Genomic DNA, 27,797 nt, shown 5'->3' on the forward strand with positions numbered 1-27,797 from the left:
GAGCACTTCGGTTTGATTTCCAGTTTAAGATTAATTACGATGAATCAGAAATTATTGCTTTTCAGGAAGAACACCATATTTCTGGGGGAAAAAAGCACCACCCCACAATCCTATAATTATATCCAAAGTGCGTGGAAGTGTCAGTATTTCTAATTCCACAGATCTAGTGAAGCTTAATCATCTGATAGTATTTGAAAAGAGAGAGACTTCCAACAATGGGAGAATTTTGTGGTTCGGTAGGAGAATTGCCTTAAAAATGACAGCTCTTCCAAAGCTTCTATTCTTTCAAAGAATGAACATATGTTCACCGGAAGGCTTTGAAATCTTGGCAAGCCATAATCACATCATTTGGCTTGGTAAAAGGCTTAGATTTGTAGTCGCTGTGGGCAGTAGGAATCTGGTCGTATGTCCTTCCCCAATTTGAGGTATTGTGTTGCTACGTTGCTTGTCAGCTGAGATATGTATTGTTGTATAAATATCAGCGGAGGCAGGTGGCTCTGATGTCAGTGGGGCAGTGAATCCGCTCCGGGTTTCAGTCACAACCAGTCAAAACTCTAAAGGAGCTACCCAAGGTGGTTTGCACCTTGGATAGCTCCTTTAGAGTTCTGACTGGTTCTGACTAAAACCTGGAGTGGATTTATCACCCCACTGACATTGGAGCCACCAGCCTCCGCTGGTAAATATACCAGCAGAATAAACCCTAGCTGGATTTTGAGCAGCTATACTCAGGCGGTAGCTCACTGGAGAATCTTATGGCTCAAAATACTACCACCACCACTGATTGATAGCAGAGTTGCTTTGACCGGATCTCTAGCCTCTCCTTTTGTTCAACCACCTCTGTTATCCGTTTATCCCTGGTAGGCAGAGGTACTTCAAGGAGCGGGAGATTGATTGCTTTTGTCATATACTAAAAGATGGTGTCCTACGGAAGAGCTATCTGCCCAAACTGATGCATTTGTAATACCATGGTATTTGCAGCTCTTTGTGTGTGTGTATTCGTGCATAATTATATCATTGTGCAACAGGGTAATTCCATTTGAATCCCTTCTTTATATTTATAACCATGGGATTGGTCTGAGCCACATATAAAATCTTAATCCTGATTGTAACATGGGTCACAATGGGGAAATTAATGTAGGAAAAGATCAATGCGACTGATCAGTGGAGATGGACTTGGTTTGCAAACCCTTTTAGATCTGCCTAAATCTTAGAGAGAATTCTCATTCAAAAGTCATGAGTTGATGGTATCAGATACTATGCAGACTTAAATGCATTATTCAGAATGGCTCAAGCAGGTGCTGGAAGGGATGTGGCTGGCATCAAGCATTGGCATGGTTGGACACCTGCCAGGGTCCATGCCCTAATATGGATGTTGACATTTTCCTTATGGTCAACATGACTGCTTTCCCTTTTTTGTGTGGTTAGGTAAAGTCTGAAAGATACATGAAGTGGAGAAATGGACCCATCAAAAGTTAGTGATTTCAGGAGGTGAAAGCCAGAAGCACAGATAGGTGCTTGCTTCTGGTTCATTACCTATGTAAGTAAGCCGGATACACCGATTGTGCAGCTGTCTAAATATCTTCTTTTGTGTTTGGTTATCACTGACAAATGTATTTATCTATATCTTTGGTAGTATCCAATGTTAGTCTAACTTGTGTCAAATGTATTTAAATGGGTCTACTCTAAGTAGGATTAACACGAGATACAACCCATTGTATCTTTTTGTAGCTTTACATCTCTATCCCCCCCGCCCCTTCGAAAAGGGGACATTGAAATATAACCTTATTAGACTCACAACAACCCTTTGAGATAGGTTAGGTTGAAAGATGGGGGTGTATCCAGGACCACTCAGAGCCTTTCTCAGAGGCATTTATTGTGCGCTCATGATTCCACACTCATACTAGTTTGCGGGTCATTCTGTCATCCTTCAGGGCCTCACCCGGGCTTTGCAACCATTTTAGCATGTATTCTTTAACAAGGGAAGTCTGGTATTTTTGTGAATGGTGGTATGGAGCCCTTATGTAGTTCTGCAGTTCTGCTATACCACAAGGCCACCTAGTGGCTGTGTAATAGAACATATAAAAAGGCAGAGACCCCCCTCCCCCAGGAAAAAAAAACATGTGAAAAGTTGCTGATCTTAATCCCACAATGATTCTGGAAGCAGAAGCCTTGGTAAAGTGGCAGGTTAAAAGCCCCCTGTTGAAAAGCACCTATGGGTTTAATGGAAGTATGAGAAAGGGTAGCCCTTTGTGAATGAGAGAAAGAGGCAAATGCAGCTTTTTTTATTGCAGCTGCTTTTGCCTAGAGCAAGGGTAGACAACCTGGTGCCCTCCAGATGTTTTGGGTCACAATTCCCATAAACCCCAGTCAGCATGGCTGATGATCAGGGATTATGGGCCTTGTCATCTAAAACATCTGGAGGGAGCCAGGTTGCTAAGCCCCCAGGTGACCACTGTCTCTAAGCCCCAGTGTCTCTCCTGCTCTCTGCAATATGGAGGGTAATGCCTTACACGGGTGCTGTAGGATTACAAGTAGCGAATGCATGTGCAGTGCTTTGGCTTCTTAAAAGTACTGTACAAATGTTTATCATCATCATCATCATCATCATCATCATATTACATAGAACGAGGGGGTAGAATTCTATACAGTGCCACTTCACAATGGAGGTCATTTTGGAAGTGATGGGGTCATACTTTTGAACACTCCGCCAGAGCCCTGAGTGGCCTATCCTAATCACGTCTCCCCGAGGTGCTAGTTTTCTACTAGCAGATTTTTCGCGGAAGTTGGAGCAGAGCCCCTCCCCCTCCATCGCAATTTGGAGCTCGCTCACACGGAGCTTTTCTCCTGCGGCTGAGACGGCTGGCTCCCTCCCGGAAGTTTGCGGGCCCTTTACATGACGCCGTGCCTCCGCCGTGACCCTCCTGCGCTAAGTGCCCTCGGTTCCGTTTTCGAATAGATCGCGGACAACGAGCTGTCCAAGCGGCAAGAAGAGGAGCGAGATCAGGGAAAGATAATGGCAGACTCAGATACGGGGAGAAGGAGGGGGAAGGGGAGGAGGGGGAAGGAAGCGCATGAGAAAGGGCGTCGTTGTGATCCTGCATTTAAAACGGAAGCAGAAAGCCCCGTTTTAAATGCAGGATTTTAGGCTGGTGTGGAGATGCCCTTGAAGCGGTAACATCCACAACGCGTCGACTTATCCCACCCGCCTTCTCTTCCAGGGAGCGAGAGCGGCGCGCGCCCCGCCCCGCCCCGCCGTGGCCTCGGCTCTTTTCGGGGGGGCGGAGCTCGAGCGCCTTCATTCAGGAGACCGGCTGAGGGGCGGAGCCGCCTGTCGCGGGCGCCTCGCTGCGGCGCACACCGCGTCTTATGAATGGAAGCGGCTTGCGCCTTGCCCGGGACGGAGAGCGGGGCGCGCCTGGCGAGGGGATCGAGCGCAGGGCGACCCGCGCAGGTAGGTGCAGATGCCGGCCGGGGAGAGCAGCCCTGGGCGTTTCCCCCTCTGCTTGCTTGCCTCGCAAAACTAAGGGGTCCTGGCCGCTGGCTGGGCGGGCTGGAGCTCTGCTCCGCCGGGAGACGAGATGCCCCCAGCGGGGCGCTCAGCGCGCTTGTGACGCTGTGGCCGTGGCTGGGTCCCGGCAGACTGGGGCGCGGCTGCCCCCCTCCTTCACGGCCTGGCCCTGAGCGCGTCCTCCCGCCGAAACAAGTCCTGGGGTTGATTTCCAGAGTCGTCCGCGCCCGCCTTGTCTTCCAGCAGGCGCGGTGACGCTTTGAAACCTCCGTTTGAAAAAGGCACCGTGTGGAGTTGATGTATGGCCGGGAGGCTCTGAATAAACACCAGGCGGGCGAGGCGGAGATGCCCTGCTCTGAAATCGAATCGATTCGTTGGGGATTGTATTATACGTGCGAATAATGCAGGTCGCGAAAGGGAGGGGCGGGGGCGGGGGGAGGACATCCCTTTATTTTATTTATTACATTTCTATCCCGCCTTTTTTCCTCTTGCAAAGAACCCAGTATGGCTTACATGGTCGTTGTCGTCCCCCTCCTCCTCCATTTTGTCCTCACAACAACCTTGTGAGGTAGGTTAGGCAGAGTCAGTGATTGGCCCAGAGTCACCCAGCAAGCTTCATGGCTGAGTGGGGACTAGAACCCTGGTCTTCTGAGCCCCACTCCAGTACTCTAACCACTACACCACACTGGCTTTACCCCACTCTGATGACGCTCTTACCTACTTGATTGCTGCTACAGAAAAGACAGGTTGATCTACAGCAGCGTTTCCCAACCAGGTGCCCACCAGAGATGTTGAACTACAACTCCCATCCTCGTGGCCAGGTTGGCTGGGGATGATGGGAGGTGTGGCCCAACACATCTGGAGGGCACCGAGTTGGGGGGGCCAATTTCAAGTCACAGTATGAAGCTGTTTGTTTGTAACCTGCCATTGCTGCTGATCCTGTGTCTAGTCAAGAAGGACATTTTATCCTTGTGTGACAGGTGACCTTATCACAGTGCACCTACTTTGCTCCCTCACTGGTGATGCCGTATAGACCATCCCCAACAGAAAGAAAACCAGAAGGTATCCCTGGTTCTAATTCATCTTACCACTAACATGTTAGCGCAAACTCACATTAATTTCAGATCAGACACTACTGTGAAATAATTGCGTTCCCTGTATAATAGATGAGAGGCATAGCCTTCATGTGGAGAATTAGTCATGCCACTGTCCACAGGTGTTGTTTTTTTTTTAATCAGAGTCGCATGAATGTTTTAATGCTGGCTTTGTGGAAGCGCAAAGGCACCAAAGCCCCAACCAATAGAGAGCCTGATGACCCCCCCCCCCCCTTATGTCTTTGGAAAGTTCACTAGGCATTGACCAAATTCTTTTGAAGTCCATCTTTGTCAATATCAGCAGAATTAGAAATACCTTTGGTTTTTAAAAATGTGTTTGGATGTCACAACAACCGTGCCCAGCGAGGGTAATTATGGAAATTAGGTGGCTCACGACCAGACGTAAGAACATAGGAGCCATGCTGAATCAGCCCAAGGTCCCATCTAGTCCAGCCTTCTGTTCACACAGTGGCCAACCTGCTCCCCTCGGGAGACCCACAAGCAGGACATGAGTGCAACAGCACCCTCCCGCCCATGTTCCCCAGCAACTGGTGTACATAGCCATGCTGCCTCTGATACTGCAAATAGCAGTACAGGACAGGGGTCCCCAGGTTTTTTTGGCCCTGGAGGCACATTTGGGAATTTGAGAAACGGCTTTTGGCACCACAGTGTGAATGTAAGTCAATTGGGGGAAGTATTTTGGTGTTGTTAATCCAGAATGAAAAACCTTTTTGCTCATATGCCTAGAGCAGATCTGTTATGGCTGGAACTACTGTGTATGATGACCATAGTCTAAATTTATAATTAGTTTTCAGAGAAAAGATGAACCGAGAGAGTCAGAACAACATGTGCCCAGACAGACACGTATTGGCTGAACTGAGAGAGACCTTGCTTGCCGAGGATATGAAAAGTTACTGGGAATGCCTGCAAGTGAAGCATTTGTTTCAGTTCTCTGGTTGTTTCATTGCTGGTATTATAGCAATTCTGTGAAGCAAGCATCATACTGGGCTGACTGATGCTTCTGATCCTTATCTGTCCAGCTGTGAAAATATTAAAATCCTCCAGGTTAACAGTAAATAAACAAACATTCTGCCCCCCTCGAGCAAACTGAGAGGACACAGATAGGTTTTGATGCCAAATCTCTTGCAGCTGGGGCTCAGGATTCAATAAGTGTTGATGTGCAACAATCCTTTTTTCTTTCTTGTTTTATCAAATGCACCATATTCATTTCTGTTCTGCATCAAGGATTTCATATTTTATTCTTTGCATCAAGAATCCTTTCTAGATTTCTAATTTTTGAGTTTCATTTACTAATGAAAACAAAACCTCCCCACAGACCTCTAGTACGATAATCCAGAGGGACAAATGTAGGTGAGATGGGGATAAAGGTAGTGAGAATGCCAACGAATGACAGAAAGTTCCCCTAACATTCGCTGATAGGCTTGCGGAATATTGACTATGATTGTTCCTGCCCTTCATCCAATATGTTCAGGGATGGCATCCAATATATCTTCCCAACAACCCTAAGAGGCAGGTTAGGCTGCGAGTCAGTGCCCTAGTAAGCTTTGTGGCTATTTGAACCCAGATCTCCCCAGTCCAAATCTAGGTCTCAGTCTTGTTTGTGACAGTGAGACTCTTCCCCCACCCCCTTTCTATACAGAGCATGGGGGGGAATGCTAACTAAGTACTTACCAAGCATATAAGGGCTATGAGGAAGAGGGGAGCTGAAGTGACTGGTGTAGACTCCAAGCTGGAAATCAGTGGCCACATATTGCTTCTGTATCCTTCCATTCAAACGGCAACTTTTGGTACCACTCCATCAACAATCCCCGCACACTGTTTCCAAACAAGCTGTATTGCCATACAGCAAATGTCGTTTGTTCATATTGCTTTCCAGTGGGTGATTTTCGATAAAGGCAGGTGGATTTGTAAGTTTGCAGGCAGGATCCATTATTGTTGGTTTCTGTGCAGAGCCTAGCTAGTGTTTCTGTACTTAATAAGTGTTATTAAATATGAGGGCGAAGGTGCATGGCCAAGGAGAGGCATGCTGGCTCTGGAGCTGCTGATTTCCGGTATTCTTCGGGGTCTATAAAATCAATACATGTGGCTGGGGCTAGAAAACACTTCCACAAAACTTTGCTGGCTTTCCTGCCTAATGTGATTCAGTGTGACACTGTAAAGATGTATGGAAATATTTGAAATGCTGCTAGCCTCATGTATGTTGGAAAAAGATTAGTGTCTATTGTAGTGAATGTGAAATGAGGACTCATATTGCACTTGTGTAAGGAAGAAAAAATAAAATAAAAAGGGCTACTGAGGATGCTTAGCCTGTCCTGAGGATTAGAAATCGATATCCTTGTTCCAAACTGTCATTCTTACTATGGATGACTGAGAGCATTTCTACACGAGGCTTTTATTGCATGCTCGTGATTGGTCACTCACGGAGGTTTGCGGGTCCTTTACATGATGTCGTCAACTTCCAGGGCATCTCCCGTGCTTTCTAACCTTTATTCCGCTTTTTAAAAGACTGGAGATAACCCGATAAGGAACATTACTCTGATTTATCACCTATGTGTAATGATGGAGTTGTCCTATAACCACGGCACCATCTAGTGGTTGTAAAATGAAACACATAGAACTTGCCGAGAAAGGAAGTCTGCGATTCAAAGGATGTGTCCGCCTATTTAAAGGAGCCGATCTTAATCTTTCAAAGAATCTGGAAGCAAAAGCCCTGGTAAGGATGGGGGATTTTAGCCTTGTGTGGTGAAGCCCTCTGGCAGAAATTGGGATTGGGCAGGGCAGAAGAGATGCAGGAGGCTATATAGACCCTACCATCCAACCCTCCCCATAGTGCCAAGACCCATCTGGGCAAAAGGGAAGCTGTATGACTGTTTTGGATGGCAGCTGTTGGCCGAGTTCCAGCACAATGCTCCATTGTAGAGGCTTTCCCTCTCAAAACTATCTTGTTCACACCTGCCAGTAGGTAGAAGATTCTCCTCCCTCCTTTTGGGCTGCCCATTGGGGGATACCAAGACGGGAATAGCAAAGGAGCCTTCCTCTAATCTTTTGTAGTGGGGTATTGGAGACCCAGTTCCCTCTCCTCTTTGCCTCTGCCGCTGCAATATATTTCAAGCCCTTAAACATAAGAGGAGCCATAAGGTCTGTCCAAAGGCCTGTCTCGTCCAGTGTTGTGTTCCCACAGTGGCCAGCCAGATGCCTGTGAGAAGCTCAAGAGCAGGACATAAGTGCTATAGCACCCTTCCTCGCATGTTCCCCAGCAACAGGTATCCAGAGGCATACGGAGGCCTCCAGTACTGGTGGTAATATATCGCCATCGTGATTAGTAGCCATTGATAAGGATCGCCTTATCCTCCCGAAATTTCTTTAGTCTCCCTTTAAAGTCATCTAAATTGGTGACCATCACGACATGCACAGCAGGCAGATATGACCTGAGGCAGTGCAGCCATGAGCCAAATTGAAATGGTCAGTGGTGGGCGATGGTCAGTGGACACAGTTCTAAATACTCTGCTCCCCCCCCCCCGTTTTAAACAATTATTGTTTGTTTTTTAATGGCAGCTGTGCCACTCGGAGAAGATATGAAGTGGACTTAGGTTTGTATTTGCCCTGCAAGTTACCCCTACCGTGTATTCTGTAGGGTGCTTGTTTGTTTATTAATAATAATCAACAATAAAAAAAGGTAGGCTATAAGGAGTTTTAATAAATAAACTTTATTAAAACTCTTTATACCCCACCTTTTTAAAGGTACACCTTCCAAGGCAACTTAAAGGTGTAGTGGTGTAGTAGAAATGCTTAGAGTGCTGGATTGGGACTTGGGAGATCCGGGTTCTGGTCCCCTCTTGGCCATGAAGCTCACTGGGTGACTTTGGCGAGTCACAGACTCTCAGCCCAACCTACCTCACAGGGTTGTTGTTGTGAGGATAAAATGGAGAGGTGGAAGATCCTGACAGTAGCTTGGGCTCCTTGGAGGAAAAAAGGGATGTAATTAATCAATCAATCACTATAAGATAATATTGAAACGTAACACTCATCTGGATTTTCCCCACACAGCGGTTGGAGGCCGCTGAATGAACCAAGGGACATTGGTTCCTAAGGTACAATCCTGTGCATATTTAGAGAGAGAAAAGACCTACAACTTTCTGTCTAAACAGGCATAGGATTGCACCCAATCCAATGCAGGGTGGGCAGAGTGTGGAGGTGATCTTCTCCGCGCTCCAGCCGCCTTGCATTCGCGGCTAGACGGCCAATTTTGGTTGGCTAGCTGTGGGACTTCAGAGTGGGGTGGGGGGAAGCCAGACGACACATAGGAAGCACTTCGGCACTCCCTGTCCCCAGGATTGCCCCCTTTTGCCCTGTTCCATGCTGCTCTTCTGAGCCGAGAACCTGGGAACAATCTGTGCCGCCTATGGGGGGCAGGGGCGGGAGGTGGTTTTCCAGGAACCAACCTTGGAGTGCAGGTTCCGAGGTCAATTCCCAAAAAATGAACAGTCCTATGGCCATCTAGCTGCTGTCTGGTGGTCATAGAATTGCACCCTTAGGGCACAATCCTATGCATGTTTAGACAGAGAAAAGGCCTACAACTCCCAGCATTCCCCAGCTGGCTGGGGAATGCTGGGAGTTGTAGGCCTTTTCTCTGTCTAAACATGCATAGAATTTCACCCTTAAGGAGTTAAGTGCAACAGCTGTCCAGAGGCTGCTACTTCATGCCCTCTTAAGTCATATTTCTCTGACTTTGTACAATGTGGATGTAGCTGGAAGGATTTTTTTTAAAGAATAAATTGCGCAGTCATAATAATTACACAGTAGAAAGCAGGGGGGAGCAGAAGCCATCAAGAAGGTGAACGGTAGGCGTACCTGAGTCTGCACATCATGTTTCTGTAATGATGGAGGAGAAATGCAGATTGTGTGTGGGGGGCAAGGTCAGCAAGAGGGTGGGTGTGTTTTGCCTGCATGAAAAAACTGTAATAATAGAGTTCTGGGGCTAATCGGAGATTTTGATCAACACAAAACTTGTTCCGCTGTAACTTTGACTAGGTATAATTTGAACTGCTTACCATCGAGGAGTGTTTCTTTTATTTTTCATCTTAAAAGAAAGGGGGACAAAAGCTGCAGTGAAGACTGAAGCTTACGAACAAGTGGGAGGAGAGGGCCGCATTAAGTGACTTGGAACTTGTCTAATGTAGAGGATGGTGCCAAATTATCATCTTTCCCCCTCTGAATAGCACAGAGAAGAGGGGAAAGAGGGCAGTGACATTGCCAAAGCGTCTCCTATAATGCATATGTAAAAACACCCCCCCATCCATAGCTTTTCTTCCTCATTATTAGAAGTCCTTTTTACGCACATGACCAAAGCGCCATTTAGTAACTGTGCAGAGCTTTTTAAGGAGGGAGCTAAATGGGGCTGTTCTTTTTTGTGTAATACAGTGCATTTTAATGGTACTGGCCTGGCAGTAGGTCAGGTGTGGGGAACTGTTCCAGCCTAGAGGGCCGGATTGCCTTCCAGGTCACCCCTACAGGGTCAGTGGGTGCTAGATCATGGTATCCATGGACTGCCCCTTTCTCTGTGCAGAGAGAGGCACAGAGCAATTGTGCTTGCTGGGCCCAGAATCACAGTTTACCAGCAAGTCTAGTTAGCAGTTTTGAGTGCTTGGTAAATGGTGATACCCCCCCCCCCCCCCCGCAATGGGGGGTTGCTGTGATTTGTTGGAGGCTGTGCAATAGTCGTGGATAAATCTCAGCATCTGGAATTGCCTGAGCATGCATGTATATGGCCTCAGTAAAAACAAAGTGCCTGCCCATTTGCTTGACCAACGTCTAGACCCTGTGCAGGCCCTGAAAAATAAGTTTTTATATCTGTTCACGCTAAAAAAAGAATGCAACATTGTGGGATAGTTTGGATTATTGAAACACTGTGAAGCTTCCTCCATTCATTACTGATTGCCAAGAGACAAATGGTCTGTCTTGCAAAAAGGCTGGAACCTCTGTTGTGATTTGCGGCAGCTATTTTAGAAGGTCATTTTTTCCCTTTCTGTTTTGACCCTCTTTTGGGTTGTTTTAGTAATTACTCCATTCAAATAATCCAATTATTCCTCTCTCTGACTTGCTTCCTAGTAATGAAGTATTCTTTGGGGAAGAAAGATGCCAGACATTCATTATGTTTGGATGCACTAGGGTTTAATAAACAGTGTGTATTGTAGTTGCAGACAGTGAGTGTAAAAGCATATGGAGAAGTGGGTAATTTGTTCAGTCCTAAATGGAGTGCATGTGACTAAGCTGAATATCTTATTTGATAATAATATGCCAAATTAAATATGTCATTTGAAATTTATGGTGGAAAGAGGCCAGCTGTGTAGGACATCATATTGCTTAATCTCAAATGTTCAAAATTGTGAGTTAATCTTTTAAAATTCTAGGATGTTCTTAAACATGGTAAAATTAGTGAAGGACATCATTATTATGCTTCTTATATTTTGCCATCTGATTACTGACCTATTCAAATACACCATGGTCAGGCTTTGATATCTCTGCACTGGGGAAAGCCCAGATTCTAGGCTTTGAGAAGAGCCAAACAGTCTTCAAAGGCAGCCCTACGTAGAGCACATTACAGTAGTCTAGTCTGGATGTAAACAGGTCATGGGTAACTGTAGCAAGGTCTGCTTTCTCCAGATAGGAGGGATACAGCTCATGAATCAGCCAAAGCTGATAAATAAAAGGCACTCCTGGTAACTGATGTGCTTCCATATACAGCACTGAGTCCAGGAGAAGCCCTAAGTTGCACACTTGGTTCTTTGGGGGGAGTGCAACCCCGTCCAACACTGGTCTCACACCTCCATATTGATATAGGCAGGTTTCCCAACACACAGTACTTCCATCTTACTTGGATTAAGCCTCAGCTTGTTTGCCCTCATCCATCCCAACCTTCCTGCAGACACCTGTTCACAGTTTCCATAGCCTCTCTGGGCCTCGCTGGAGAAAATGAGAGTTAGAACTTCATGTCATCTGCCTGCCAATGACACTTTAGCCCATATCTCTTGATGACTTTTCCCAGTGGTTTCATGAAGATACTTAAAAACGTGAGGGACATGACAGAATCCTGAAACACTCCAAAGGCCTATGGCCATGTGGAAGACCAGGAGTCTCCTCCAACATCACCTTCTGTCTACATCCCTTCAAAAAGGACTGGAGTCACTGTGACACTGTGCCCCGCTGTCCTGTCCTAGCTAGGTGACCCAGAAGGATACCATGGTCAGTGGTATCAAAGGCTTTTGAGAGATCCAGGAGAACTAACGGGGATGCATTATTTCCCTGGAATAAATCGTCCACTTGGGTGACCAACACGGTTTCTGTCCCCAAACCAGGCTGGAAACCAGATTGGAATGGATGCACATAATCAGTATAGTCCAAGACTGGGGTTGAGAAGCCACCACCTTTTCTAATACCATTCTCAAGAATGATAGATATTGGATGATAATTATCCAGAATCAAGGGGTCCCATTTATTTTAAACAAGGGTTTAACTACTGCCTACTGAAGCTTGCAGTGGAACCTCGCCCTCCCCCAGAGAGCTACTAACCATCTCTGAGGTCCAGGTGGTAAGTCCTGCCAGATTTTAACATCCAGAAAGGAAATGAATCCACAGATCAGCTGGTGACCAAGTTACACTAAGTAACTTGTCCCCATCATCAGGATGCACAAGGCGAGACCTATCCAATACAACATGATTAGACAGAACTCTGGCCACGTCCAGCTCTGACTATGTCAAAATTATGCCATCCAAGTTGGAACAAATATGAGTGACTTTATTTGCAAATTGTAATGCAAATTGGTCATAGGAGTCCATCTGATTTCCTGGCTTGCAGAGAGTTGGCTTTTTTCCTCTTAAAAAACCCCCACTGGCCAACATCAAAGAAGTGCGGTGGTGGCGGAAAAGTAAGATTTCTTCATCACCATCACTGCCACACAGTAAGCTCTAAACTGATGTCTCTGTGGGCCTGTCCACACAACGTGCTAACCCACACTCAGTGAGTAAGTGTGGGTCGTTTTGAACTGTGAGTTGTTTGTTGAACGGCAGGTTAGTGTGTTGTCTCAATGCAGCACATTTTCTTCAGGATGGGTGATCGTGTTGTCTGAGCACAGCCAGGGTGGCTTGTTAACCACCCTGATCAACCCAACAACAAGCCATGGGTTCTCAAAGGGATTTGTTCAAGAAAAATAAGTCACATTGCATGGTTAACAAGCCACCCTTGCTGCATTCAGACAACATGATAACTCATGGCTCAGCAAACAACCCACGGTTCAAAACAACCCACACTCAGTCACTGAGTATAGGCTAGCATGTTGGGTGAACAGCCCCATTCCATTCAGTTGCGTTTGTCATGGGTTTCTACTATTTGCCTTCTAGCTATTCATAGCTTTCAGCAATTTCTTAGCCTTCATGTCATGCCTCCCCCTCGCCCCGAAGAGTCTTCCGATGAAGAACTTACCTTGCCTGAGCTCGAGAGCTCTCTTTTCCCCAAGGATGTTCCAGAGGCAGCTTCGCAGGAGGATGGTGGTCGTGCAGCTGAAGAAGAGGCAGGTCTGTCTGGAATGCCCAGTGAGAGCCTCCCTTTTCCGATTCTTCCATCCCAGAGTGACTCGGATTCTTCTGGACATGGCAGGACCACCGAGCCCTCAGGAGTGATGAAGAATGAAGCTTAGGCAGCAAACCTGGCCACTGCGGAAAAGTACCCAGCTACAAGCAAGAAATCCAGGTCTGTAATGGTTTTCTTTTATAGCCAGCTTCTCTGCAAAGCTCATAAATGAGTTGCAGCTGGGAGTTGGGCATGTCCTGGCAGTGTCCAGGTGAAAGCATGGCAAGCAGTGTGAGCAGGTCACTGAAAACAACGTCCTGGCGTGCTTCCCGTGTTTGTGTGTCTTCAGTGAACCTGATCTTCTGCCTTGGAAACTGGCCCTTCTTAGACCTGTGGACTGGACCTGACTTGCCTCTTGCTTCAGCCTTGCCTGGATTCCATGCTCAGAAGTTTGCCTTGTGTGACTTTTGGGCTGCTTGACAATTGGCTTTTCGGACAACCTTCGGACAACCTTATCAACCTACTGTAAGTAGAAGCGGCCTTGAAGAGGCCATTCTCAGTCATTACTACTTCTGCTTGCAGGGCCAGCCTAATTAAGGCTTTGCTAAGACAGGACAACTCAGCTCCTCAGAATATCATGGTGCCGATGTGAGTCTACGATTGCGTTGAGGACGCACGAGTGTGATTTTATCGATGGCCTGGGTAATACGTATTTCTCCAAGCAGAAACCAGAGGCTCAACTAAAACTGGGAAATTCCCCAAGAACCTCAGAAAACCATCTGGATCCATCAGCCTCTAACAACAGGCCATTAAAATTAGTCTACCACCTAATTTTAGGTGTCATTGCAAGGGATCATTGTTGCCCTCAATTTTGTGGAAGATTTCATTTGCTACATAATTTACTTAAATTGTGAATCCGTTGGGAACAGTGACTCTGCTCTGCTGGTTTTTGCTGAAATGGCTGTAATCTCTCAGCCCTTGGAATAGGGTTGGCTACAAACACTGAATACTGTCTCTGTGCACATTGGCCATTGAGAATAGGAGAAACAGTTCCATCTTCTATCCTTTGCTGCGTTGTGCTACAATGCCTTAACTCTGCATTTAATTGATTTTTTTCACCATTGAATTCCTCTGTGTTCTAAAGTGTCAGACTGTTATGATACAAATGCACACCATACATAAATATTTCTATGTGAAACTTGCTTCTACATACAAGCATTGCTATGGCACATTCTTTCAACTGAGATATTTTTTTCTCCTTTATGTTCTTTCACTGGAGCCTCTCCTTCCTGCCCCTCTAGATTCATTCTCATTAGCTAAACTGTGCCCATTTCTGGAGATGTCAGATCTGAGGCTATGTCTGAAAAGTGTTTGGAAACTTCAGCTGGACCAGAATGCTGCACCCAGGTTATTGACATGGGGGAGCATGTGATTCTCTTGTTACAGCAGCTTTACCAACTACTGGTCCATTTCTGGGCATAATTCAAAGGTTGGTTATGACCTATGAAACCCTATGTAGCTTCCGGCCCAGCTATTTGAAAGACTGCGTTCTCCCTTGTGAGCCTGCCTGGATTTTAAGATCCTCAGGAGAGGCCCTTCTCTTTGTCCCATGACTGTCAGTGGCACATTTGGCAGGAAATGAGACAGGGCCTTCTTGGTGGCTGCGCGCAGGCTCCAGAACTCCCTGCCAGGCTGACTCCTTCCCTGTTATTCTTCCACTGGCAGGCAAATACATTTTTATTTAGGCAGGTTTTTGGCACCAAAGCTGATTGCTGCTGAAGTGAGTTTTTCACTTTTGTTCTCCCCCCCCCACACCCCAGTGGTTTTGTGTAGATGTTCAATAGCATAGAGGATAAAACTGAGCCCTACAGAACCGAGTGACACAATTGCCATGGAACAGAGCAGTAATCCCCCAGCACCCCCTTCTGGAAACAGCCACCCAAGTAGGAATGGAACCACTGCAAAACAGTGCCCTCCACCCCCAATCAGATGATCCCTACTGCAGTGCAAAGTGAGTAGGGATGGCAGAGAAATCTGCCATGGACTCCAATGAGGCTGGATTCTTTAGAATCCGGCTCCCCAGAGTCTGTGGTGGAATGGACTGCTCCCCCCCGCCACCCTGTGAACTAAGGTCGGGACGGACCCTACTTGGCGCCGGCCGGTCCAGGTCCGTCCTCTTTGTTCCACAGCTGTTTGCTGCCAGGCTGTGGACGCAAATGGCGTCCGGCATAGCGGATGCCATTTGCGTCCCTGCCTTTTGCCGTGATTGGTTACTTAAATATTTACGTAGCCAATCACATAAACAGCAGGGATGCAAATGGTGTCCGCTACGCCATTTGTGTCCCTGCTCTTTGCCGTGATAGGCTACGTAAATATTTAAGTAGCCAATCATGGCAAAGGGCAGGGACGCAAATGGCATCCCCTATGCTGGACGCCATTTGTGGCCGCAGCCCGGCAGCGGACAGAAGTCTGGCTGCGGACGGCCCTTGCCGGTTCCACTCTGCGGTGAGGATTCTGCGGGGAGGGACGGATCGCCTCCCCCCCCCCCAGTGGACCCCGGAGCAGACTGGTAAGTGGGGTTCATACACCCGTAGAAGTGAGGGGAAAAAATCCTGACCCCGAGTCCTCAACCTAGGACTTGGGGGAAGGGTAGGATCTAATTTCATGTCACATCATGGGGGTTTGTGCAGAAGGCAGAAACAATGCAAATATGCACAGAACAGTTTCGTGGGATGAATTTCTGTCCGTGCCATTTCTTCCCTTCATTTCTTTTGGAACAGAAAAATGGAATCAGTGATAACCAACTGAGGAAAGGGAATCTGTTCAGCCACTGCTTTGTGCTTATTAATTGGACAGGCTGCTTTGATAATAAAACACTCCATAGTGCATAACCACTTCTGGCTGTAATTGGTGGCATGGAAGGGATGCTTTAATTATCCTAAACAGCAGCCGGCAAGTATTAATATGATATGGAAATACCGTTTTAAAAGTCTGCTGTGCCTAAAAGCTCAGTTATTTTCTTTCCTTCCTTTCACACTTTTGATAGAGAAGCATTTGTGTTTTAGGTTTCCCTGCCCTCAATTTCCCAGCCCCTAGGATTCTCAGATCTGTGTGCGTGCTGCAGGATGACATCAGCATAGATGGAAGTTTGTCCCTGCACACACACCCTTCCCCCCAAACCTCAGTCAACAAGCATCATACTGGATCTCTGATATAACAGTCTGGAGTATTGCTGGGCCAAATCTATTCCACCAGCCTCTTCAACTATTCTTTGAACACCAAGCGGCCAAAGAACATGGCATCACTTAAGGGTCTCTTCCCATCTTACATTTTTAGGTGTACAGCAGTTGAGGCATACTAAAAGTGCACTTGAAAATGTACAGTGTGAACCAACGTATGTTTTTAGGCATGTGTACCATACAGGAAAGGGGCCGCGGTGGCTTAGTGGTTAAGACGCTGAACTGCAGACTGGAAGGTCGGCAGGACAGCAGTTCGAGACCCGAGTGCTGCGTGATGGAGTGAGCTCCCGTCTTCAGCCCCAGCTTCTGCCAACCTAGCAGTTCGAAAGCAAGAAATTGCAAGTAGATAAATAGGTACCGCCTCGGCGGGAAAGGTAACAGCGTTCCATGTACCTCGGTGTTCAGTCATGCTGGCCACATGACCACGGAAGCGTCTTCGGACAGCGCTGGCTCTTTGGCTTAGAAATGGGGATGAGCACCGCACCCTAGAGTCGGACACGACTGGTTGGGGACACTTTTTTTTTTTTTTTACCATACAGGAACACTGATTTAGGGAGCTAGGATGTCTCTGGCTGTCTGTCAAGCAGACCTAGTGGCCAGCTTGGGTCTGAAATAGCCCTTGGGCCAGGATAGGGAGATATGCCTTAGCCATGTTGGAGGTTCACGATCTAGGCTAGTAGCTGATCTCTTATTAAAGGATACTGCATTAGCACTTCAGTTTGTAGTATTAAAACAACTCAACTGAAAGTTCACAAGTGTAAAACTAAGCAAAGGAAGGGTTAATGAGGACCGATGACCACATGTGAATGGGTTGGATCCAGACTTAGTCACGCTTGGAGTAGATCTATTGAAATCAGTGGGACAAGTTAGTCATGACTGACTTAAAGCCTATTGATTTCAGTGGGTGTACCCTAAGCACAACTAAGTTTGGATCTAACCCAATGAGTACAAAAATGGGGCCAGTTTGGTATAGAGCAGAGAACGCTGCGTTTGGCCAAGTTGGAAGTTTTGGTTGGGGCACATCAGTGCCTCTCTGCTTGCTTTGTGGAGTTGATAAGTGGATAAATGTGATGATAACTCTAAAAGATGGCAGAATGCTATGATCGTGATGAATAATGTGCTTATATATACCCATTAAACATAAAACTAGAGCCTACTTCATGCCTCTGAGTTAACTGATGTGAGACATTAGAAAGTGTGAGGAATTTTTTTTTTACCAAGATAGGACAACAAGAGCCCGCTAGACAATGAACTTTTCTATTGTGCACACATGATTACTCACAGTAATTTGTGGGTGCTTTAGATAATGCTGTCATCCTCCAGGGCCTCTCCCATGCTTTCCAGGCATTTTTGCAGGGTTTTTTTGATCAGGGAAAGTCTGGTATTTGGGGGAATGAAACACTGTTGTAGTTGCGCAATTGTGCTATACCACAGCGCCACTTAGAGGTTATGTAGCAGAACATATAGAAAGGCAGAGAAGGAAAAAACCTGGAAAAACAAACAAACGTGTGTAGAGGATTCGATCTTAATTCCACAAAGAATCCAGAAGCAGAAGCCACAGTAAAGTGGTGGGTTGAAAGCCTCATCTAGAAAAGCCCAATGACCATATGGAAGATATGAATTGTTCCTGGAAAGAGCTGACTGTATACAATCCACCAACATTACACACTTCTAAGCCTGTTTAATTTCATTGTAAAAGCTGAGCATGTACTGTTTTCTAACATCTAAATAATTAAGACCTTAATTATCTCTGCAGAGAATAGTCTTTATGCGTGTGTGCACATTTTTCAGAGTTCCCTTTTCTCTAAAGTGGAAATTGTTATGAGGCTCCAGGAGAACTATTACAGAACAATCCTATGGAGTCGGGGGCGGGGAGCAGGTGAGAGTCTGTGGTGGATCAGATTGTACTTACTAAGTCCTGCTGGGCTTGTGCCTGCCAGGGCAAAAGGTGTGTGTGTGGGGGTGGGGTGGGGTTTCCGCTCCATTCTCCCTTTCCCCCCTCTCTGTTGGTAGTTTTTAAATTTTACCCCTCATTGGTTTCAATGGGAAGGAAGATACACCAGGTCCAGGGTTGGTGTAGGCTTTCTCCCATATTGGAGGTGTATCTGGAAAATGGATTCTGTAGATCCAAGGCCTCTCCCAGTCCGCCTCTGACATGCCCCCGTCCACCCTCTTCTGCCATCGGAGCAGCGACAGCACTGGTGGAGAAAGAGGCCTGCAGCACCTGACAGCCCCTCAGCAGGCTTCTCCGGGTGCTTAGGATTGCTTCTTTAATGTACTTTGAACTGGTTTTTAAGGTCCCTAACAGTGGCTTTGTATGACACCCATAAAACAGAGAGATTTTAAAAATATAAAAATGTAACACGGGGGTTCATAACAGATGCCCAGCATCTCTCAACGGATCTTGGAGATGCATTGGGTTACTTTTGCATGGCTGCATCACCTCACTCCCAGCATCAAACTGCTCTGGAATGGCCTCATGGTCAGCCAGTTCCATTGCTGATTTTAGCCATGTTAACAATAGAGCTGGAAAGAAGTTGGGCAGCCCTCCCCAAACTGGTGCCCCCCGGATGTTTTGGACATCAACTCCCATCAGCCAGAGCTAGTATGGTCAATGGTAAGTGATATGGGAGTTGTAGTCCAAAACATCTGGAGGGCACCTGGTGGGGAAGATTGACCTTGGTATGAAAAGAGGACCGTTGCAAGTCAGATGAGCGTGCAGAGTAGCGGGTGGTATGTTGAGTGATGGTGGGTGGGTGGGTGTGTCCATGTGGGGATTGGAATTGCTTTTTCTTGCTGAAGTTTGTCGTCTTTGCATTTATATTTTGATACAGGTTGGAGATGGCTGGACCCAGATTTATTTCCAACAGGACTTCCCAACATGCTTTATTATCTAATTCGGATTACACTTGGGAGTATGAATATTATGAATATGGGCCAGTTTCTTTTGAAGACCTCAAAGCTCATAAGTGTAAGTCCTATTGGGAAGTTCTCTATTTCAGAAATCATCTCAGTCCATTTTCAGCTAGCTAGCTAGCTAGCTTGCTTTCTTTCTTTCTTTCTTTCTTTCTTTCTTTCTTTCTTTCTTTCTTTCTTTCTTTCTTTCTTTCTTTCTTTCTTTCTTTCTTGCATTTATACCCCGCCTTTTTGCTCTTGCAAGGAACCCAAGGCAGCTTACATTATCCTCCTCCTCCTCCATTTTTTCCTCACAACAACAACCCTGTGAGGTGGGTTGGGCTGAGAGTCTGTGACTGGCCCAAAGTCACCCAGTGAGCTTCCATGGCCGAGTGGGGACTAGAACCCGGCTCTTCTGGCTCCTAGTCCAACACTCTTGCCACTACACCACACTGGCTCTCATAATGACAAGAAAATGTATTTTGGAAACAGCTTCTTCTTTTTTGCTTGCTTGAATACACACACCCACACTTCAATAGCATCATTATTTTGCAAAATGTCATTATCCTTCATTATTCGTGCCCACAATTTGAAATAATGGATTTTGGTTCAGAGAAAAATGTCTCCAGATAAAAATGATGCTAGAAAACTCTTGTTGACAAATTGGGTGGAAGGATAGGAATATCATGTATTCCCATACCACAAAGTCAGGGAACAGATGGACTGGTCAGATAAACAGCATTTTGGCCTATTCTGTCAGGCAGCTTTTTCCAAGCATCAGTAACCTAGAGATAAAGGCCTCAATGGGAAATCATGGTTTCCTGCGAAGTGAACGGTCCTTCCCAAGCCTCGGGCTACCTGCGTCCTCTGCTTCTTTTGCATGCCAGAAAAGGAGACTGAAAGCTTCTGCTTTCACTTTTAAACCACGTACAATTCCCTATGCCATCTGAACTCGGGGAACTATGATTTCTTTAAAGTATGTTTATTGAAAGAAGTCAGCATCAAATGATAGTTTCCAATCCTGGCTTGTTCTCAAACCTTCGTTTAAACAAACCACAATTCTCCCATTTGGATAGGGAACTGTTGGCAGTTTAGAAGCAAAAGCTTCCAGTCTTCTCTAGCACATGAAAGAGGAAGAGAGGAGAAGCAGGAAACCATGGTTTCTTTTGCATCTGAATCAGTTCTATAAACACAGGATATAATGCAAGCAACAATCCTTGAGTGTCAGCTTTGTGTATGTGTTTTCCAGTACAGGGACATACACTCCATTCTTTGGCTAGGCTTAAGCTAAGGGCTGCTGTCATGGGTAGGCATTGTTGAGCACCAGCCGAGGGCCCACACTCCCAAGCTCGCTCCTCCTCTTCGCCATGGCAAGCTGCTTGTTCACCTGCCATTCAGTGTGGCCCAAGCAACGGTGGTGGCGAGAAGGAGGTGCAGCAGATGCCCCTGCCCACTTCCTCCCAGGCTCTCTGCCTGTCAAACAAACCAGTGATAGCAGTGATGAGAAGGACGATGAGGAGCAACAGCAGCTGGTCACAATGGTGGTGAGAAGGTCGACTCATTGAGCGAGGGGGCCATTGAGGGGGTCTTGCCCAGCAGCCCTCCAAAACCCACTTAAGCTGAAATACTATGAATACTATGGGTGAATGAAAGCAGTGAGGCTGATTTGAAGACAGCTTCAGTGCATTCAGCCGATTTTTATGTATATTTGAGGGATGAGTTCTGGGGGGAAAAGGGTTCATTAAGTTTGGAACAGAAACTTGCGCTGTAAAGTGGAGGTTGGCGTCTGTCTTCCACCTTTAAAGGCAGCCTAGAAATTATTTTAGATAGATAGACGATAGATAGACAGGTACTCCCCTCTGTGGTGTTAATAAGGAACCTCCCTCCTCCAATTCCAGAGAACTTCAAAAAAAGAGTTTCCTGAGGAAAGGGGGCCAACTTCTGAGCTAGAGTTCAATGCAATGTTGTGCATACCTGTCATTTTCATTATGAAACCAGCCTCCCTCTATGCTGGAGGGATGTGTGGTGAGCTCTGTTTTTTATATTACGCCTGTTTACCCTGTGTTGACTTATGAGGATGAGCCACAGTGAGCTTGGGTCTCTCCTCCTCTGGGGCAACCGTGAGCAGTCTGGAAGCTTCCACTGCCATTTCAGATCATCCACAGTTTAGCATTGCATCTAAACCCTTAAACTGTGGTTAATCTTAACTATAGCTTGTTCAGACAAGATAGCTTTGTACCTCATGGTTTGAAGCTGGCTTGTTTCAAACAAACCATAGTTAAGATTAACCGCAATTTGCCAGTTTTGAATGATATGACAAGCTATGGTTAAATAAAAAATGGGAGTGAATCCTTTTAAACTCTCTCTCACAAGGAAAGGGGTGAGGGGTCTTGAGGCTTGCTGCAGCTTGTCCTCATAATGCTAAACTATGATGCAGATGAGCTCTTTCTGTTTCATGGGCATGCTAAATGATTTGTCTCGTAGATCAGAACTGCTCTTCTGAACATGCAGCCAGACTTCTTGTAGTAATAACTATGATGCCCTCAATGAAAGGATGTTCATTTTTTCCAAATGGAATTTGTTTGCTGGAGTTGTATGTAAAACTTTCAATGGGAGTGAACATAATGAAGCTGCAATCAGCCTTAATTACGGGCTGCTTTCCGATGTCATGCTGTAGTCATTGCTTTTATTGTTTGGAAATGATATAGCTAACAAAAAGTAGCTTTTAGTATCTTTTTCTGTGTACTTCACATCACGTGTGTTTGCGTTCCCTGCTTGTGCTAAATTTATCCATGGGAGCATTGAAAAAGAGATGCCAGAAAGCATATACAGTCAGGGCCAGAACTATTGGAACAAGGATAACTGTTTTGGCAGTTGGCCTCTGTACACCACCACATTGAAGTTGAAAGGAAACACACCCAGATGGGAGCAAAGTCAGGACTTTCAGCTGTAATTCAAGGGGTTTGACAAAAGTGGGGCACTAACCATTCGGGAAGTACAGCCAGTGGCATACACACACCCCCATCGTTGGTGGCTCATAAGTAATGGAACGAAAGGCTGACAAGCAGCTGCATGGCCAGGTGTGGTCTGTTTCCTGAGTTCCCCATGACCAATCAAGCAGAGAAAAGGCCTGGAGGTGGTTCTGAGTGTCACATTTGCATTTGGTAGCTGTTCACTGGAACTCCCAACATAAGGTCCAAAGAGGTGTCCATGCGAGTGAAGGCTGAAGAAACAAAATGAACCCATCAGAGAGATAGCAAAAACAGTGGGAGTGGCCAATACAACAGTTTGGAACATCCTGAAAAAGAAGGAATTAACTGGCAAGCTCAGCAACAGCAAAAGGCCTGGAAGACCACAGAAGACAACTAACGTGGATGACCGCAGAATTCTGGTCATGGTGAAGAGGAACCCTTTCACAACATCTAGCCAGGTCAAGAACGCTTTTGTGGAGGTAGGCAAGTCATTGTCAACATCTACAGTCAAGAGATGGCTTTATGAATGTAAATACAGAGGCTTCACAACAAGATGCAAACCACTGGTAATGCTCAAGAACCGAAAGGCCAGATTAGCCTTTGCCAGCAAACACCTAAAAAAGCCTGCCCAGTTCTGGAAGAAGATTCTTTGGACTGATGAAACCAAGATTAACTTGTACCAGAATGACAGGAAGAGAAAAGTATGGAGAAGGAAAGGAACAGCTCATGATCCAAAGCATACCACATCATCTGTCAAACCTGGTGGAGGCAGTGTTATGGCATGGGCATGTATGGCTGCCAGTGGAACCGGGTCACTGGTGTTTATTGATGACCTGACTGCTGATAAAAGCAGCGGGATGAATTCTGAAGTGTATAGGGCTATACTTTCTGCTCAGATTCAGCTGAATGCTGCCAAACTGATAGGATGCTGCTTCATATTGCAGATGGATAATGACCCAAAACATACAGCAAAACCTACCCAAGAGTTTCTGAAGGCAAAGAAGTGGGATGTTCTTCAATGGCCAAGTCAGTCACCTGATCTCAACCCAATAGAGCATGCTTCTCACTTACTGAAGACAAGACTGAAGACAAGCCCGAAGGCAGAAAGACCCACCAACAAGCAGCAGCTGAAGGCAGCTGCAGTAAAGGCCTGGCAAAGCATCTCGACGGAGGAAACTCAGCATTTGGTCATGTCCATGGGTTCGACATCAGGCAATAATTGACTGCAAAGGATTTTCATCCAGGTATTAAAGGCGATCCTTAAGTTTGAAATTATGTTGGTTTGTTCCATTACTTATGAGCCACCAAGGATGGGTGTGTGTGTATGCCACTGGCTGTACTTCCTGAATGGTTAGTGCCCCACTTTCGTCAAACCCCTTGAATTACAGCTGGAAGTCCTGACTTCGCTCCCATCTGGGTGTGTTTCCTTTCAATTTCAATGTGGTGGTGTGCTGAGGCCAACTGCCAAAACAGTTATCCTTGTTCCAATATTTCTGGCCCTGACTGTATGTAAACCACAGAGAGGTTGTTTCCATGTTACAGATGTGCTACAGGAGTGTTTATGTAGCAGTGTGTAGGTTTTCTTTGGTCTGTTACTCTGACTAGACATTAAAATATTTTTTGGTATTTGGCTGATAAAAAGACAGGCCCCAGGCCCCAATCCAGAGACTGTTACACCCAGCAGTAGGCTGCACTAAGCATCTCTCCTGCCAAACAGTTGTCTAGCAATGTGTTGTCTAGCAATGTGAGCTCTACCACTGTTGACTACCTGTTATGGGCTGGAGGGAGAGGTGGGAAGGGGCATTTAGACCCCTGTTCCTGCTCCCAAGCCAGTGATCACCACAGTTCACAGCTGACATGGCCAGTTACATGTTTGGAATATTGTGGGCGCCAGATCCAGACGGCAGAAATGTGTTTCTGCACAAAAAGGGTCCTTGCTGGCTTGGGCTGGCTAAAGGTACACATACCCTCAGCCTAATGTGCCAGGGACTGGGCAAAGCTGATCCGCTGGGTGAAAATTGCCAAACATCTGCCTTTGGAGGGCTCTTGCCCGGAAAGGCGGCCAAGAAATACTTTAATTAAAGAAATTTCAACTCTTGTATTACATTGCAATGTCAGGTTTTTTTTAATCAGGGACAGAGATATACTGTTTTTGTATTAATCCAAGTTTATTCCCCACCCTTCCTGCACCAATGAATTAACCTCTCCTCCTCCTCTTACAGATTCCATTGTGATTGGGTTTTGGGTCGGCCTTGCTGTGTTTGTCATTTTTATGTTCTTTGTACTGACCTTGTTGGCAAAGACTGGAGCTCCACACCAAGAGTAAGTCCAGCCAATGCGTAGCAGAAGGTCTAGGCACTGAGCCATCAGCGGACTTCATGAGTGTCAGGGGAAGGGCCATAGCTCAGTGGCAGAACACACGCTTTACATGTAGAAGGCCCCGGGTGAAATCTCCAGTGTGTCCAGGTAGGGTTAAACCCGTATCTGAAATCCTGGAGAGCCACTGCCAGTCAGTGTAGACAGATGGACTAATGGCCTGACTTGCAAGACCAGTGGCAACTCCCTAAATTCCTACTGAGTTCAACAGGGTTTACTGCCAGATAAGCGGAGACAGGGTTGCGGTCTTGGGCTGCAATCCTGTGCTCACCTTGGATGTTCCATTGAACTCAACTGGGCTTCCTTCTGAAGTAGTATGTATAGGATAATACTGCAAATTAAGCATAGGTCAGACTAATGAACTACTACTGCCGGATGCTCTAGCTGTTGACAGTTAAATCTAAATGTTATATTTGACTAAAGCATCTCCTTTGCTCTACAGCTGGATATTGACATTGGCATCAGTAGTTAAAATGCCACTGATTGAATCACACTGTGTTTGCGGGACTGGCTGCGTTTACACACCATGTCACACTGTGACACCAGGATTTCTGGAGAGAAGCCCCGAGCTACCATGGTTGGCATTGGTAGTATGCCCAAACCAGACTGTGAGCATTTCACACCCCCAAAACACTAGAACTGCACATTGCAGTATGTCTCATTTAGACATGCTGTAGGCAAGGACATTTTCTGGGTGTATGATTAATGAAGTTTTGGTTTTGGCATTTCATCTCCCACACTGTGCCTGAATTCCACCACACCTAATTTCTTACCCAAAGTTCCCCTCTCCTTGCTTTCTAGGAATACGGAGTCTTCTGAGAAAAGGTTCTGCATGAACAACTTTGTGGCTGAGTTTGGCCGGCCGCTGGATTCTGACAGGATCTTTTCTCCACAAGCTGCTGAAGAATCCAGGTTGCTCTTCCACTGCTACATCAATGAATTTGAGAATATGGACAGGGCAAAACAGTGCCTCAAAGTGCCAGTTAGGGACAGTAACATCCACTTCCAGGAGGTCATTCAGAACAGCGGGAGACTGGAAGAGGAGCTGAATTGCCACACAAAATTCAACATCCCCAACTTTGTGAACACTGAGCAGAATTCTTCCCTGGGTGAAGACGACCTGCTGATTTCAGAGCCGCCTATCATTTTAGAGAACAAACCAGTGAGTCAAGTTTCCCACCAAATTCTTCACTGAAGAAACCTGGAACAAAATATTTCTGAGTTCGTGTCTTTTTTTTAGCTGGGAGTCCTAGCATCACACCTTTTGGGTCTACATTAAAAGAGAAACATTTCTCCTTCAGCTCCCATCCTATCTTTTATTCATGGGCACAAGGAGTGCAGTTGGTTGAACACGCTTTTGGTACACAACATGGGATTGTTTTATGTTGTCTTTTTCAGTGTTTGTTAAGACCCAAGGCTTGTACATTACTTGCCATTATTTTGTTAGTTTGTTTTTTGTTTAGAAGTACAGGCCACTTGTTTTTAGTAATGCTGGAGTATTATGTATGCATTAACCATCTGCTAGTAAAGGAAATCATTTTGGGGTTTGTTTGCTTCCTTACTGTCATATAGGCCAGGGAGGTGAGAAACCTATACCTCTCCGGATGTTTTGGCCAACAGCTCCCATGATCACTCACCATTGGTGATACTAGCTAGGGCTGATGGGAGGTGTAGGCTAAAACATCCGGAAGGCCACAAGTTGCCCACCACTGGCATAGATACTGGCATGGTTTTAGCCTGAAATGGCGATTTTGTATATGGCTTTAGTAGAAGTTAGCTGTTCTCTCTCCTACTCTCCTTTTTTTGCTTTTTGAAGTACGTAGTACATGCATGTGCGCGTGTGCAAATGCACACGCTTTTTACACTTTTAACAACTGTACTGCATTTAGAGAGTGGAGCAGTTGCAGTTGTACCTTTACTAGCTTGCCCTCCATCTTTCGCCTACTTTATGTAATCTCCAGGAAAGGTGAGGTAATGTGGTGCAATGTTAATGATATCACAAAGACCTTTATATCCCATGCATATTCTTTGATCATATGCAGAGTCAGGAGCCCACAGGTCTATTGATTATCAACAAGCTCAGGTATGCTCAACTCTCTATAGGACCAGGCTGCAGGAGGGTTGATGAACTTGCTCAGTAGTGTTAAAACCAGCTACATAACTTTACCTGTTCATTTTGTAACGGCTGTATTGATAATTGCAATCATCACTTGCAGCACAGAGCATTTTCTTGGCCACACTGACAGTTGTCTCATTTGTGGAAAGCATGTCATCAATGTTCAAACAAACCCATCACACCAGTGGCATTTTATTTTGGAAATTCCAGTGCTGAGTGGGGTACAAATAGGACAGCCCCTTGACTTGGAATGAGCAGAACTGGCTTCTCAGGCAGAAAGGGACCAGCATCATGCATAGATTTTAACTGGCTTTGATGTCTGAAAATAGCCTTAATGGCTAATTGCTCTGCTTTTGCTCAGGACCTGCGAGTGGCGAGCCATTATAATTGGATGTGTTGCCAATGTCACATCATCATTTTCTAACCTGAAACCTTCCCATCCTAGCATACCAGTCCTGTTTTAAGTAGACTTTTTCAAGATTCATGGAAGTGCAAAAGAACTAGAACTGACATCAAGTGTCAGTTGAACATGAAGTTCACTTAGTCCACTTCCAAGGAATTTGATAGTACTTAAACAGCAACTATTAGGTTAACAATTGCCTCTGAGATGCCTGAAAAAACAACCTGTACCTCTCTGTTTGCTTTTATTTTGACAAGATGCATCAGGCTTAGGAGACTGTAATCTGCTGGCATTTTATGTAAGCAGTTCAGCATTACCTTCTGTGCAGATGCTACAACTGTGATTGTCCTGTGGGGTTAGAGCCTACATTTTAGTATACTGAATATCTTAGTACTGATCTTAGTACTGTACACACACTTCTTATGTATGTTCTTGCATTTTTTATTATGTGTGCCTTTGTCACTACCTTACTTACTCTGTCATCACAGCACATTTATAGTTATTGGGTGTACATATAGTTATTTAGTAAGCCTTCATCTGTGCAACACATGAGAAATGTATATTATCCTAATAGAATTATCCCAATTAAAAACATGCAGAAGATATTGCC

At 45.8% G+C, this 27,797-nt stretch overlaps 1 protein-coding gene across 3 annotated transcripts; it reads left to right on the forward strand.

Moving 5' to 3' along the window:
- Positions 1–3,015: 3,015 nt before the first annotated feature.
- MRAP2 (melanocortin 2 receptor accessory protein 2) lies at positions 3,016–27,797 on the forward strand. 3 transcript variants are annotated; one of them, XM_084827023.1, is made up of 7 exons: positions 3,298–3,451; positions 13,248–13,369; positions 13,539–13,714; positions 18,185–18,307; positions 19,263–19,399; positions 24,518–24,617; positions 25,473–27,791. In XM_084827023.1, the coding sequence occupies exons 4-7, from the start codon at positions 18,285–18,287 to the stop codon at positions 25,864–25,866; spliced, it is 654 nt and encodes a 217-aa protein (XP_084683149.1). In that variant the 5' UTR covers positions 3,298–3,451; positions 13,248–13,369; positions 13,539–13,714; positions 18,185–18,284; the 3' UTR covers positions 25,867–27,791. The 3 variants fall into 3 exon arrangements, with proteins under 3 accessions (XP_084683151.1, XP_084683150.1, XP_084683149.1); XM_084827025.1 differs by lacking the exons at positions 13,539–13,714; positions 18,185–18,307 and having other exon boundaries at positions 3,016–3,451; XM_084827024.1 differs by lacking the exons at positions 13,248–13,369; positions 13,539–13,714; positions 18,185–18,307 and having other exon boundaries at positions 3,149–3,451; positions 25,473–27,797.

This window comes from Heloderma suspectum, chromosome 1, assembly GCF_057233095.1.
Source record: "Heloderma suspectum isolate Gila_16-S chromosome 1, 16-S_ref, whole genome shotgun sequence".
In the NCBI taxonomy this organism is placed as follows: domain Eukaryota; kingdom Metazoa; phylum Chordata; class Lepidosauria; order Squamata; family Helodermatidae; genus Heloderma; species Heloderma suspectum.

What these genes read in the sequence shown, in the direction of transcription:
- MRAP2 (XM_084827023.1), top strand. Translation starts at nt 18,285, where the DNA reads ATGGAGTCGGGGGCGGGGAGCAG. An exon ending in AGACCTCAAAGCTCATAAGT is followed by an intron (nt 19,400 to 24,517) that starts GTAAGTCCTATT and finishes CTCCTCTTACAG; the next exon opens with ATTCCATTGTGATTGGGTTT. An exon ending in ACTGGAGCTCCACACCAAGA is followed by an intron (nt 24,618 to 25,472) that starts GTAAGTCCAGCC and finishes CTTGCTTTCTAG; the next exon opens with GAATACGGAGTCTTCTGAGA.